Below are 13,811 nucleotides of genomic sequence, written 5' to 3'. Positions count from 1 at the left end.
GCCGGGCAGGGGGCGGGCGGTGGGAGCGGGGGCGGCCCGGCCCTGCCCCGTCCTGCTCCGTTCGGCCCTGCCCGGCCCTGCCCCGTCCTGCTCCGTTCGGCCCTGCCCAGCCCGCCGAGCGGGCAGAGGCACCGCCTGGCCCGGGCCCGTCCCGCCGGCCCGTCCCGCCGCCTCAGGGGCTCCCTGCACGGAGCCGCCCCGGCCCCTCGCCATGGCCAGCGTCTCCTACCACATCTCCAGCCTGCTGGAGAAGATGACCTCCACCGACAAGGACTTCAGGTGCGGCAGCAGGGTCGGGCCCCGCGGGGATGGGCGGCTTCCCCCGAGGGGTCCCTTCCCCGCGCCGGCCGCAGGCACGGTGCCCCCGACCCGCCGGTGTGGGGATGCTTCTGTGTCAGAGCCTTGGATCGCTTGTGTTTGCGGTGTCTCAACCCAGCTGAGCCCTGGCTGAGAGGGGAATGTAGAGAAGGCAACGGCGCTCCCTGCCCCTGCCTGGGCTGCTGCCTGATGGAAGTCGAAGGGAGAATGAAAGTCTTGACAGCTGGACTTTAAGTTGTTACTTATTTTGTGTAGCACAAATGCTGAAATACTTCTAGTTTGCTTTTCCTCTAGGTGACATGGTCAGTGCATTAAAAGGGCTGAGAGTCCCCGGTTTGGGCAGCTCTGTCCCTGGGTGACAGATGCTGCTGGCCATGCTCGGGCTGCTTTATCAACTGTTTCTGTGTGATGGGAAAATGTGCCTCCCTAACAGGACTAAGATGCTTTTGTTCTCTTTGTTTATGTCAGCGGAAAAGTTGGCAACTTTTTAGGGTTGGGGCCAGTGGCTCGATGTGTAAGGCACTCTATAAAAAGTAATGAAAACTAACATTTATGAAAGATTTCATCACTGAGTATATGGTTCTCAGGACCAGTCTGGAAGGTGATGTTTGTGCCAGCCTTGGTATTTTGAGGTATAAAAGAGAGAGATTAGTAAGAGCCTAAAAGTAGGCTGCTGATGTTTTCATATGTTAAAATAGGTACTTTATAAATAATTCAGTGATGGTGTAGTTGTACAAACAGTTTGTTCAAAGAACTTACAGTTAACACTCCAAACTAGATGTGCTCCACACAGTCATGTCGCAGAGGTATTGCAGGGCCGTTTCCTCCCAGCACATGGCCAAACATGACCCATTGTAGGAGCAGTTTTCTCTTGCTCCCCCTGCACAGGTGGATCTGTGTGGGAGATTCTGAGGCCCCGGGGCAGGATGGCAGCAGGCAGCAAGTCCAGAGCTGGCCATGTTGCCATGGAAGGCTCAGCTCAGCCTGTGGCCATAATTGGTCATGCTGGGTGTGCGCAGACAGTGAACTGCGAGTGCAGCTGAAGAGCTCTCGCAGGATCAGAAATAGATTGCACATTGGGAATGTCTTCGGGCACAGTCCCGCTGCTTTCCCCCCCCAGGTTCCAGGCTGGCTTTGGAACACCACAGCAGTCCTTCGTCCCAGATGTACCTCACTGCTGCTCAGGAATGGGCTTACGGATTGAAGCTCCAAACGTTGCCTTGCACATGAGAGCTCTTATGTGCTGAAGGAGGGGCATCAGAGCCTAATTGTAAAAGGAGGTGTCATTTTGTAAGGAGAGGGAATGGCTCTGTGGATCCTGTTAGACATCCATCCCATGCAGGGCTGACATTAGAAAGCAGCTAATACATGATAGGCACGCTGAGATTTCTCAGATCTTCACACTCCTATACCAGCAACTTTTGCATTTCCTGCTCCCAAGAAAATAGATACTTTACAGAATTTCTTGATATCCATTTTGTCATTGTCCCTGTCAGAAAACTGACTAACAGTCAGCTGGTTATTTGTTTTTCCTTCTAAGCTGGAGTGATAACTACTTGCTTGGTTTTGCTCACAGCAATCGAAATATAGCCTAGGGCACTTCTGAGGTGTAGTTTGCATGGAGTCATGACTTTATTTTTCATTTTTGAGCATGGTAGGCCTTCTCCATGTGTGGGGTCATACTATCAGTGCTAAATTAGCCAGAAAGAACAAAGCCAGGTATGTTCTTAGACCCCAGAACCGCTTTTCTTAGGCCAGGCAATTGATGAAAAAACCCACCGTGATTTTTTCTGGTATAATTAACCATCTTCATTTAGTTACCGAGAAAAATACACAAGTCGGGTGCCACTTTAAGAGTTTTTGTTTGCCTGACCCCTGTTAGGTATATATCTACTTGTAAGATAATAGTAATTCTCTGTACCTTGCTTTTTAGGACAGTGAGAAGAGTGGTAAGTTACTCTTTGACAGTGTGTTTTCATACAAGCACCAATTGCCAAGTTCTGTTGTCCCAGGAGATGCAAAGATGATGCCTTTGTGTCTGCACATCAGCCAGTCCACTTTTGTCCTTTGTCCTTTCAGATTTATGGCCACCAACGACCTGATGATAGAACTGCAGAAAGATTCAATAAAACTAGATGAAGACAGCGAGAAAAAAGTTGTGAAAATGCTTTTGAAATTGCTGGAGGACAAAAACGGGGAAGTACAGAACCTTGCTGTCAAGTGGTAAGAGCCTGGGCAGTAACTGCCATGGTTCCTGGCACTAATAAAGCCATTACAGACTACAGAGTATGTGAGAACAGAGCCTGGCCCTGGGCACTCCCTCAAACCTCCCTTGCAAGGGGCTTTGCCCTCTCACAGGGCACTGCACTTTATGTCTTGATACTCACAAGGTGTGAACACAGATACCTTTGTAGCAGCAGGAGGTGATTTTGAAATTAGTTGTGTTTGTATTATGAACCTTACCATGAAAAGTGGTATCCCTAAGATTTTTCTTCCTCAGAGATAAGCCCAGTTTAAAATGTTGGTCATCAAGCTCCTGGTGTCTCTTGGGCTTTGAAATCCCGTTCTGAGTTTCCCCATGGTTCTTTCTTTGATAGGGATGGTACTAAACCCTTATGGGTTTCAATTTCAGGTCTGAATCCTCCTCTTCAAGGGCATTTTTCCTTACAGTTTGTAATACACTTGGGTTTTTCCCTGCCTTGACTCCAAGTGCAGCCTGTGCTGTTGCTTTGCCCTGCTCTGTTTCAATATTTTTTTAATCCAAATGAACAAAAGTCTCTCTATTAGTGAATCCTCAGATGAAGGGATCCTGCTGCTGCCATTTTCTTTCCTGTCTCTTTCCCCAGCATGGCTGAGAGTGTTCAGTCTAAAAATGCCATGGAATGGCTCAGTTCACCCCAGGGCTCCAGAAAGGTGGACCATTTAAAGACAAATTTAGGTTTCTCTGTTTTTCCTTCTGTGGATCCTATTTGTATTCCCTTCTTTTTAACCACATGCTGCTTCTATCTCTATCCTTTCTCTGTAACCCTTAGCCCTTTCTTTTTGATTCCCACGGTCCTGACATTTTCTGGCCCTGCTCCTGTCTCTGCCTGCTTTGGGCTGGCTTATTCTGATTTTCAAAGTGAAACAGTTGGGCACTGAGCAGAGGACCGACTTCTTAGCCTGTTTATCTCTGATTGTATCAGCAGTAAGTCCATACTCACTGTGATCTCTCATCCATCCAGAATGTGGTCATGAAGAGGCCTCAAAATGGAACCAGGAATATTTCCTTTCCATGCTTAAGGAGGTACTTACAGCAGTTAACGTCCAGTCAGTCATTCTCAGGCAGGTGGCCAGGATCTCTAAGAAGGAGAAATGTGATGGTTTGAAGGACACAGGCATTTGGATCAGGCCCTTCATCCTGACTGGCTTCTCCTCCCGCAGCCTGGGCCCACTGGTTGGCAAAGTGAAGGAGTACCAGGTGGAGACCATCGTGGACACGCTGTGTACAAACATGCTGTCAGACAAGGAGCAGCTGCGGGACATCTCCAGCATTGGCCTCAAAACCGTCATCTCTGAGCTGCCACCAGCTTCCACAGGTACACTGCCTGTCCCTGCTGGAGGAACAGGGAATCCCAGCTTTTGGGAAATGGGAAAATGTGGAGTTCAGAGCATAAAAGTTACCAATTCCTTACTTACCTGCCAGAGGACAACTAGTGAAATACAGAGGAGAGACAGTAGAAGCTGAGGTACCAATGTGATGAAAGATGGGATGAAATGAAAACTTGAGCAGTGTTTGGAACTACTTATCCCAAAAACACAGCAGGGGATACCTGAGGTTCCTGGGGACAGGAGTTTCCTCTGCAGCCATCTCATGTATCTGTCCTGATAGGTCTCCTGGGGGGGGGATTTCTTTTTTCAATGTAGGAGGCATTGAATGGTTCCCAGCAGCAAAAAGTCTCCTTTTTAACTGATAGCAGTGTAAAATCTCTCTCTTGCAGGCTCCACCATGACAGCAAATGTGTGCAAAAAGATCACAGCCCAGCTGACGGGAGCCATTGGCAAGCAGGAGGATGTGTCTGTGCAGCTGGAAGCTCTTGACATCCTGTCAGATATGCTGAGCAGGTACCAGAACATTTTCTTCTGGAGCTGTGCATAGCAGGGGGCTGCAGGGATGTGTCTGCTTCTGATTTCTTTATTTCCCTAATCCTACTACTGGGACTTAAAAACACAGTATTTGGGTTGGCTGCCCCTGGGGAATATCTTAGCAGAGCAGGTCCCCAGTGGGGACAAGAGACAACATGCTGAGCCTTTCTGTGCTTGGGAATGGCAGTGCCACTGGTGATGGATCCCACAGGGGCTCACCTCACACAAACACGGGAGGGCGAGGGCAAAGCAGGGAGGTTTATTTTAGCCCTGTGATCCGATCGCACATGCATTTATTTTCCTGGCTGCCTCTCTTTCTCTTGTTGCATAAGCCAGAGTGACAGTGTCATATGTCATCTGCATGCAGGAAATTATTGACAAACCTCCAGGTCATCCAGAAGGACACATCAAAAACCCCTCCGTCATGGAGACAAATAGCCTCTCCCTGTGCTTTACAGAACAAGTTACAGAACATTGTTCAGACCAAAATGCAAACCCCAGCCTTCTCCCCCTCCCCACAATGAGCACAAAGTCTCCATAGCTGAAGGATTTTTACATTTGTTGCTGCCAAGAAGGCTTTTTCTCTGAGGTTTGGACTTTCAACTTCTCCTTTGTTCTGTTGATTGCAGACTGGGGGGAACACTCTACTCATTCCATTCCTCAATCCTGACCTGTCTCCTGCCCCAGCTGACGAGCCCCAGGTTGGCAGTACGTAAACGGGCCATCACTGCCTTGGGGCATCTAGTCTTGACCTGCAGTGGAAACATCTTCTCAGAGCTCACAGAGCATCTGCTGGCTGAGCTGAAGAGGAATGAGTCTACATCTACCACCAGGACATACATTCAGTGTGTGGCTGGCATCAGCAGGCAGGCTGGGCACCGCATAGGTATGATGGGCAGCTTGAAATGGCACTGGGAAATGTACTGCATTTTTAGAGCAGCTCCTCTTAGTGGTAAAAGAAGAGTGCTCACTGTTCCTAAAGTATTGGTGGCTTGTGCTTTGCAATTCCCTCTGTGATCCTGGCCTGGCTCTCTGATCTCCTCTTGGAAGGGAGGACACACCAGAGTATCTCTCTGGCTGCCCTTCTGTAGCAACTTCACCTCAAGATCTTGCAGTGCTTCCTTGGTCTGAATTAACACCTCTGTGAATTGGGTCAGTTGATTCACCCCATTTTAAATGAGAGGAGAAATGGAGGGCAGCATACTGTATTACTTGCCTAAAAGATGTCTAAAAGAGCTGAGATCAGGTTCTAGAAGATCTCTAATCACAGCTCTTCCCATGACTGAAATGCCAACAAGGGGCTGCAGACAGGGAGCAGTGGTTAGCTTATGAAGATCAGCATGGCTGGTTTTGGTGGGCTGCTGGCTCCTTGCCCATGAGGTCCAGGCCAGGAAGGAAGGAAGTGGCAGGTGGAGGAGCTGTCAACTGCTTGGGTGAGTGAAGGCTGGAATGGTTTTTCACGGCTGCTTGCTTTGTCTTTCCCAGGAGAACACCTGGAGAGGATCGTCCCCCTGATCGTTCGGTACTGTGACGTGGACGATGACGAGCTGCGGGAGTACTGCTTCCAGGCCTTCGAGTCCTTCGTGCGGAGGTGTGTGCCCTCGGGACACCTCTGCCCATCCAGTGCAGCCGTGTCCTCGCGGGGAAATACCCATCCTTTCAGCAGGAGGGGAGGAGGGCCTTGCTGCATGTGTTCCTGTGGGAGTGACAGTTCATGTATGAAATCTCTTCTGCACAGGCAGGGTTGGGCTGGAGTTATGAGCTGCTTTACCTCAACATGTGAGGGTGTCCTTCTGTATTGGTTTTGCAGGAGTGGGAGTTTCCTTTGTCCTTGGAGGGTTCCTCAGCCAGAGGGAACTGCCTCACTCCTGGTCCGTGGAGGGAGCTGGAGGCAGGAAGGAGGCTCAGGCAGAAGAGCTGCTGAGCTGCAGCTCTCCAGCTGTTTGGTCAAACATTTACTGCTTGGAAAAGGAGCCCTGCAGAGCTGCTGAGGTGTTCTTCCAGGAAGGGAGGATTCCACCAGGGGGTGAAGGCAATTGATTTATTTTTCCTTATAGAAATCATTGCATCCTCCCAAGGAGAAATGTGGCTTTGCTTTGTGCACAGCAGGAAGGAGCATCTCTGGTTTAACTCATGTTAACAAAATGTTCAAATGGTCTATGAAGCACTTTCAGATCCTTTTGAGATTAATTGTATTATTTGGGTATTTAAACCAGCTTAGTCTTTGATTAACTCTTAGGATTTTTATTTGTCCTGATAGATGCCCAAAGGAAATCGACCCTCACATCCCGAGTGTGATGGGGCTGTGTCTGAAGTACATCACCTTTGACCCAAACTACAACTATGATAATGAGGAGGAAGAGGAAGAGATGATGGAAACTGAAAATGGAGAGGATGAAGAGCAAGGTGCCTGCTTGTGAGGATGGCTGTGCTCAGCAGAACACAGGGTTAACATTTCTCCCCTTCCTGCTTTCTCCTGCTTGAGAGGGCAGCTCTGAGGATCAAGTGATCCTCTGGCTCTGGTTTTATCATAATGGTGCACCTTGTTTTCCATTGTGTTGTTCCTAGAAAGCGATGATGAGTACAGTGACGATGACGACATCAGCTGGAAGGTCCGCAGGGCTGCGGCCAAGTGCCTGGAGGCCGTTGTCAGCAGCAGGCACGATCTCCTGCAGGACTTCTACAGAACTCTTTCCCCAGCCTTGATAAGCAGGTTCAAAGAGAGGGAGGAGAATGTCAAAGCTGACATCTTCAGTGCTTACATCTCCTTGCTGAAGCAAACGCTGCCCACCCAGAGCTGGCTGCACACTTCTGATGCCTCTGGCAAGGGGGACGTTCCCCTGACGATGCTTCGGAACCAGGTGAGCAGGTGACGCTGAGTTAAATCACAAAGCACTGAGGACAAGCAGCTACTGATGATTGTGCCGAGAGCAATCCTGAGAATGTGGCTAATGGAAGGAGCCCTGGGGCAGGCAGCCAGGGGAGACCAGATCCAGGGGGCCGGCTGTTTACTGTCTGTCTCCTGCTGTTCCCGGGGAGAGAGTGCTGAGGGAGTGCAGGAGCAGGGGGGCACAGCTGGCACTGTCCCTCTGCCAGCTGCTGGCATCTGTGTCCAGGCTGAGGCAGATTGGTCTCTGGCTGAAGGGTCAGGCTGCTGCTTTACTGTTATTGCAGCTGCTGCTCAGGAAACTCATTGAATAAACTGTTGTAGAAATGCACCGGAGTGAGTCCTGGAGAGCAGTTAGGATGACTGAGGTGTCCCTTTGTCCCTTGCTTCTTCAAACTGCAGGTCCCCAACATTGTCAAGGCCTTGCACAAGCAGCTCAAAGAAAAGAGCATCAAATCAAGACAGGGTTGTTTCAGCCTCCTGACAGAACTGGCCAATGTTCTTCCTGGTTGCCTGGCAGATCACATCCCTGCACTCATCCCTGGTAAGCTTGTCTATGGTCTGGGAAGAAGGAGCAGGGTTGGCAAAATCCATTCCAAACACATGTGCTCCTTGCGGATATGCTGAACAGCTCCCAGACTAATCCTGGCTTCTGTCTGCACTGTAAGCCAGGATAAGAACATCAGGTTCATTTCCAGTCCCCTGAATAGATGTTTTTGGAAGTGCCTATTCCAGCCTCCTTTGAAAGCAGCTGGAATGAGATCAGAAACACAAGTGACATTTTCTTTTATAAAATCCAGTGGCATTTAAAAAAATTCTTTATGTTGGCTGATTATTGAATTTGCAGCAGCAACATTTTTGTCTGAGCTCTCCTGCCTGTGGGCTCATGAAGCATCCCACTGCTGGAGGGCTCAGGTCCTGCCTTCATTTTTGGTGTGACTGTATTGTGGATATGAGAAAAGTCTCCTGTGATTGTCCCTGGCTGGATCCATGCACCTCCCTCTTTAGGAAAAACACAACATCAGTCCTGTCGTCTCCTTTGCACAGGTATTGTTTTCTCCTTGGCGGATAAATCCAGCTCCTCCAACATGCGGATCGACACACTGTCCTTCCTCCACGTCCTTCTCTGCAACCACCAGCCAGAGGTGTTTCACCCTCATATCAAGAGCCTGTTGCCTCCTGTTGTGACCTGCATTGGAGACCCGTTTTATAAGATCATGTCAGAAGCTCTGCTGGTAACTCAGCAGCTTGTGAAAGTTATCAGGCCTTTGGACAAATCTTGCACTTTTGATGCCAAGCCCTATGTGAAGGACCTTTTCTCTGGTACTCTGAAGCGGCTGAAGGCAGCTGACATCGACCAGGAGGTGAAGGAACGTGCCATCTCCTGCATGGGACAAATCATTTACAACCTGGGAGACCATTTAAGCACTGATCTCCAGCCAACTTTGAAGATATTTCTGGAGAGGCTCAAAAATGAAATCACCAGACTGACAACAGTCAAAGCATTAACCTTAATTGCTAGTTCTCCACTTAAAATAGATTTGAGACCCATTCTAGGGGAAGGTATCCCCATTCTAGCTTCCTTCTTGAGAAAGAATCAACGTGCCTTGAAACTGAGCACTTTGACTGCTCTGGACATCCTGGTGAAGAACTACAGTGACAGCCTCAAGCCTGCCATGATCGAGTCTGTGCTAACAGAGCTCCCTGCCTTAATTACTGAGAATGACATGCACGTGTCCCAGGTGGCCATCATGTTCCTCACGACTTTGGCAAAGGTTTATCCATCCTGCATCTCCAAGATCAGCGGCTCAGTCCTCGCTGAAATCTTTCAGCTTGTCCACTCACCTTTGCTTCAGGGAGGGGCTCTGAATGCCATCATCGCCTTCTTCCAGGCACTGGTCCTGACGAAGGCAGCCACCACGGGTTACCCCGAGCTGATGAAGCAGCTGACAGCACCCGTTTACTCCTCGGGTTCGGCCGGGGCCTCGCTGACGTTGCACAAACAGGCGTATCACTCCGTCGCAAAGTGCGTGGCAGCGCTGTCCTCGGCCTGCCCGAAGGAGGCCCCTGTGACAGTGAACCAGTTTGTTCAGGATGTGAAAAGCCCCAAGTCCAGTCCTGCTGTTAAAGTGCTGGCTTTCCTCTCCCTGGCAGAGATGGGCCGTACCACAAACCTCAGTGCTCACAGGGAGCTCAGAACTGTCATCCTGGAAGCGTTTGCTTCCACCAGTGAAGAGGTGAAATCCGCTGCCTCCTACGCGCTGGGGAACGTCAGCGTTGGGAATCTGAAGGAGTATCTGCCCTTCATGCTGAAGGAGATCGGAAGCCAGCCCAAGCGACAGTACCTGCTGCTGCACTCCCTGAAGGAAGTCATCAGCTCCTCCCCGGCCGACAGCCTCACGCCTTACGTGGAGGATATCTGGGCTCTGCTCTTCAAGCACTGCGAGTGCACAGAGGAAGGGACACGCAACGTGGTGGCAGAATGCCTGGGAAAGCTGACCTTGGTGAACCCTGCTGAGCTGATGCCCCGGCTGAGGAAACAGCTGTCAGCAGGTAATGGGGATGGCGATGGCCAGAGGGGGGAAATGCTGCCATTGGTGGAAATTCCTCTTGTAAACTGCTGGTGGGTACAACAGGCAGCAAAGCCAGCCAGAGAGGCAAGCAGGAAATGAAGGATCTCTGCAGGGGGGATCAGAGGTGCACTGGTCTGTGCAGGGACAGGAGGGTCTTGGGAACAGGGACTGCATGTGGAGATTGTGCAGGAACAGATTTAAACACAGAGTTGTTAAGACAAATGCTCTGTTCTCTTAACCTCTTCAACATGTGTGTAACCCAACTAAGAGCAGAATATGTGCTGCAGAGTTACAGCAGTGACTTTGTCAGTTGGTCTTTCACTGTTTTTCTTCCCCCCTTCATCGCAGGCTCTCCACATGCCCGGAGCACTGTGGTCACTGCCATCAAGTTCACAATTGCAGACCAGCCTCAGCCCATCGATGCTCTCCTGAAAGGCTGCATAGGTAGGGTGGTGTGGACAGCAGTGTGAGCAGTGTGAGGCAGGGGTGTGAAAGGTTGGGCATCGTTAGCAGCTCGGGGATTTTTCACTCCTGTGTGAACCTCATCTAGTCCAGTTAGTTTAGATCTGTATTCCTCTGCTTTTGAGATGACAGAGCAACACTGTCTTGTGAGTCCTTGTTAAATGCTCTGATGCCTTGCTCTTGGGCATAGTGCATTGTTTTTTAGGAAGCTTAAGTTCCTTCTGTATTTAAACTCAGACTTCAAGCTCCTCACAACAAGGATCTTGAAAAGTACAACCTATATGGAAAGGGTCTTATATCTTGGGAGCCCACACATTGGATCTGCTGTATAGAACTGGGCCTTCTGTTTCAGAGAAGATCTGAGCAAGAAGGAAACCAAAAACCAACTTCCTTGAATACTAAAGGTGCTGATTTGACTTTAGGGTGAGGTAGCTAGAAACACAGTTTGGTTTTATGCCCAAATGCAGGACAGTCATGTTTTTTCTATTTACTGTATCCCAAACGGAGGGAGGGAAAGCATCTCCAATGGCTCTGTTAAGAGTGTGCCACTGGAGTTATTTTACCATAGGTGCTTCCATAACCAGCCTTCTTGAAATATACCCTGATATACTTTCAAAATCCTTTAAAAACACTGCAGCAGGACTGACTGGTACATTCTTACTCCACAGGTGACTTCTTACAAACTCTGCAAGATCCAGACCTGAACGTTCGCCGCGTGGCTTTAGCCCTGTTTAATTCTGCTGCTCACAACAAACCTTCTTTAATCCGGGATTTACTGAACATGGTCCTGCCCAGCCTGTACAGCGAAACGAAGGTCCGAAGGGAGCTCATCCGGGAGGTAGGTCCAAAGGGAGCTCACCCATGAGGTGAATGGGCTTAGCTGGGTGCCACACATGGTGACTTGCTGCCTGTGTAGGTGAGATGGAGCTGTTGCCCTGTCTGCTCTTAGGTCACACCGCTGTTGTTTGTCTTGGTTAAGGTAGAAATGGGGCCATTCAAGCATACAGTGGACGATGGCCTTGATGTGAGGAAAGCTGCTTTTGAGTGCATGTACACCCTGCTGGAGAGCTGCCTGGACCAGCTGGACATCTACGAGTACCTGAACCATGTGGAGGATGGGCTAAAGGATCACTATGATATTCGGGTCAGTGCTGTGCCCTAACTAATGTAATTTTCTCTGGGGGCCTGGCCTGCAACTGAGCTGTGTGTCCCCACAGCAGTGTGCCCCTGCCATGCCATTTCCTATTCCCTGCAACTGCTGCAGCCTTTCATGATTGTCTGGCTCTGATTTGACTGTAGTGGCCTTGACAAGACACCCCTGGTGTAGCTGGCTTTGTAGGAAATGTACCAAAGTCTAAAGTTTCTTCTGCCTTTAAACGGATGATTGTCATTTGTTCAGAGGGACCAGTGACACTATATTGGCTGCTGGCCTCACATCTGGATAGGAAGCACGACATCCTTTTCCAATGTGATTTGCTTTACCCCAGCTCAGAGGCAGGCACAGCCCCATGCTGAGCGGTGCCGTTTGTCCCCATGGCCCTGTGCAGACACCTGTAGCACTGCACACACCAGGCCCAGCTGCGGCTCCAGCCTGCTGGCTGCCAGGGCTGCATTTCCAGTATCCCCAAAGCTCTGCCCCAAGCCCCTGGCACAAGTGCAGAGGAGCACACGACAGTGTGGGTACAGCCTGGCCTGTCAGCAGGGTGGGCCCAGCTCTGAGCCCGGGGGCTCAGTGAACCAACCCGTGTCTCTCCCGTCCTGCCCAGATGCTGACGTTCATCATGCTGGCGCGGCTCTCCGTGCTCTGCCCCAGCGCTGTCCTGCAGCGGCTCGAGCGCCTGATCGAGCCCCTCCGGGCAACCTGCTCCACCAAGGTAAGAGCTGGAACATGCAAGGGGCTGGGGCAGGTCCTGCCCAAAGCCACCTCTGCTCCCGGCCTTCTCCCTCACTGCTGCTGAGCCACCCACTCCCCTCATTTCCCCAGCTGTAAAATACTCTGCTGCTGTGTTGGTTCTGCACCTGAACCAGCTTTTCTAAATGCCAACTGCAAACAGGGCTTTGGATTTGCAGGTGAAAGCAGGTTCAGTGAAGCAGGAGTTTGAGAAGCAGGATGAGCTGAAGCGCTCAGCCATGAGGGCAGTGGCTGCTCTCCTGACCATTCCTGAGGTGGAGAAAAGTCCAGTGATGGCAGAGTTTTCATCCCAGATCAGATCCAGTCCTGAAATGGCATCACTGTTTGAGAGCATTCAGAAAGATTCTGCTTCCCTCTCCATCTCAGAGTCAATGGACATGAGCTAAGATGTGTTTCCCCCATTGCCCTCCTGCCCTTGCAATGCCCCAGCCAGAGACACCAGCTGGGTCGGGGGGAACGAAGGCCATTGAGCCACTCCTGCCACAGCCATGTGCAAGTCCCTGGGCAGCCACAGGAGAAACTGCCTGGACCAGCAGTACTTGCATCAGACACCTCGTGGATCAGGGGAACACATCCTCATGTAGGGGAGGGGCTGAAAGATGAGCAGTCCCACTTCTCAGCAAGTTTTAAGGGGTGGTTCCATGAACAATGGAAACTACTTCCTGATATATTCCTTGCTGCAGTACAAAAAAATATAGCTTTAAATGGTTTTTTAATGACTGCACATGCACTTTCTACCCCAAATTGCCCAAGAATGTTTTTACAGTGTTTCCCTAAATAACATGACTAAAAACTGAAGTCATGTCTTTAGTGATGAGCACCACTCCCACAGGCCTTTAGGGAAAGGAGAGTTGCCCCAGCCAAGCTGCGGGAGCTGCATGGGGCAAGGGGGTTACCTAGCCCCCCAGGCTTCCTCCTGGGGCTCCATAGTTTGGCATTTGGGCAATACAAAGCTTTCTAGCTTGGCTTCCGTTTTTACAGTTTTGACTGCAAAATACCTCAAGTGTCTCCTCCAAGGGACGATTAGTGACTATCTCAGTGACAAACCCTGCTCTAAGCTCTGCTGTGCACCAACGCTGGCTTCTTCTCCCCTTGGAGCACCTCGGTGTTGTCACCAGTCATGAGGGCACCAACCTACTGATCCTGGTCACAGATCAGCAGGAGGCACCTGTAGGAGCACTGGTGGTCTGTGTTAATGTCAAAGGGGTGAGAGGTGGCAGGCAGGAGCCAGAGGTGCAAACACACAATCCACAGTGGCTGCTGTGCTCAAATCCTGCTTTGTGCAGGAGAAAATGCCTTAAGGGACAGAGAATGTTAACAGCCAACTGGAGGACAAGGCCACCAAGACACACTGGGGCTGTGGCCATGGACCTGCCCTATGCTTACTTTTCTCCTCTTCTGACAGGGTGGTTGATGTGAAAGTATTTACAGTGCTGTGTGAAAGGACAGCTATTGTCTGAATGGTATAAAAATAAAATACACTTGTGAAGCTGCACGCCCTGAGTTCACTGACCATCACCCTGACACTGCACCT

The 13,811-nt window shown here is 50.3% G+C and overlaps 1 protein-coding gene across 2 annotated transcripts; it reads left to right on the top strand.

Moving 5' to 3' along the window:
* The first annotated feature begins 42 nt into the window (after nt 1–42).
* Nucleotides 43–13,772, top strand: LOC127471577 (cullin-associated NEDD8-dissociated protein 1-like). Of its 2 annotated transcripts, none has more exons than XM_051788622.1 (15): nt 43–279; nt 2,398–2,541; nt 3,742–3,896; nt 4,299–4,422; nt 5,073–5,329; nt 5,929–6,034; nt 6,704–6,849; nt 7,012–7,304; nt 7,733–7,874; nt 8,378–9,883; nt 10,252–10,347; nt 11,034–11,207; nt 11,349–11,509; nt 12,132–12,239; nt 12,436–13,772. In XM_051788622.1, exons 1-15 carry the CDS (start codon nt 212–214, stop codon nt 12,661–12,663), a joined length of 3,708 nt encoding a protein of 1,235 aa, XP_051644582.1. In that variant the 5' UTR covers nt 43–211; the 3' UTR covers nt 12,664–13,772. The 2 variants fall into 2 exon arrangements, with proteins under 2 accessions (XP_051644582.1, XP_051644583.1); XM_051788623.1 differs by having other exon boundaries at nt 12,420–12,602.
* Nucleotides 13,773–13,811: the final 39 nt, after the last annotated feature.

This window comes from Manacus candei, unplaced genomic scaffold, assembly GCF_025592945.1.
Source record: "Manacus candei isolate 608988 ecotype Guabito, Panama unplaced genomic scaffold, ASM2559294v1 h1tg000025l, whole genome shotgun sequence".
NCBI lineage: Eukaryota > Metazoa > Chordata > Aves > Passeriformes > Pipridae > Manacus > Manacus candei.
This window is presented reverse-complemented; position numbering and strand designations above follow the sequence as displayed.

Coding starts and splice junctions, on each gene's coding strand:
- LOC127471577 (XM_051788622.1), top strand. CDS start 212: ATGGCCAGCGTCTCCTACCACATCTCCAGCCTGCTGGAGAAGATGACC. Junction 10,348..11,033: donor TCTCCTGAAAGGCTGCATAG/GTAGGGTGGTGT, acceptor CTTACTCCACAG/GTGACTTCTTACAAACTCTG. Junction 11,510..12,131: donor AGGATCACTATGATATTCGG/GTCAGTGCTGTG, acceptor CGTCCTGCCCAG/ATGCTGACGTTCATCATGCT.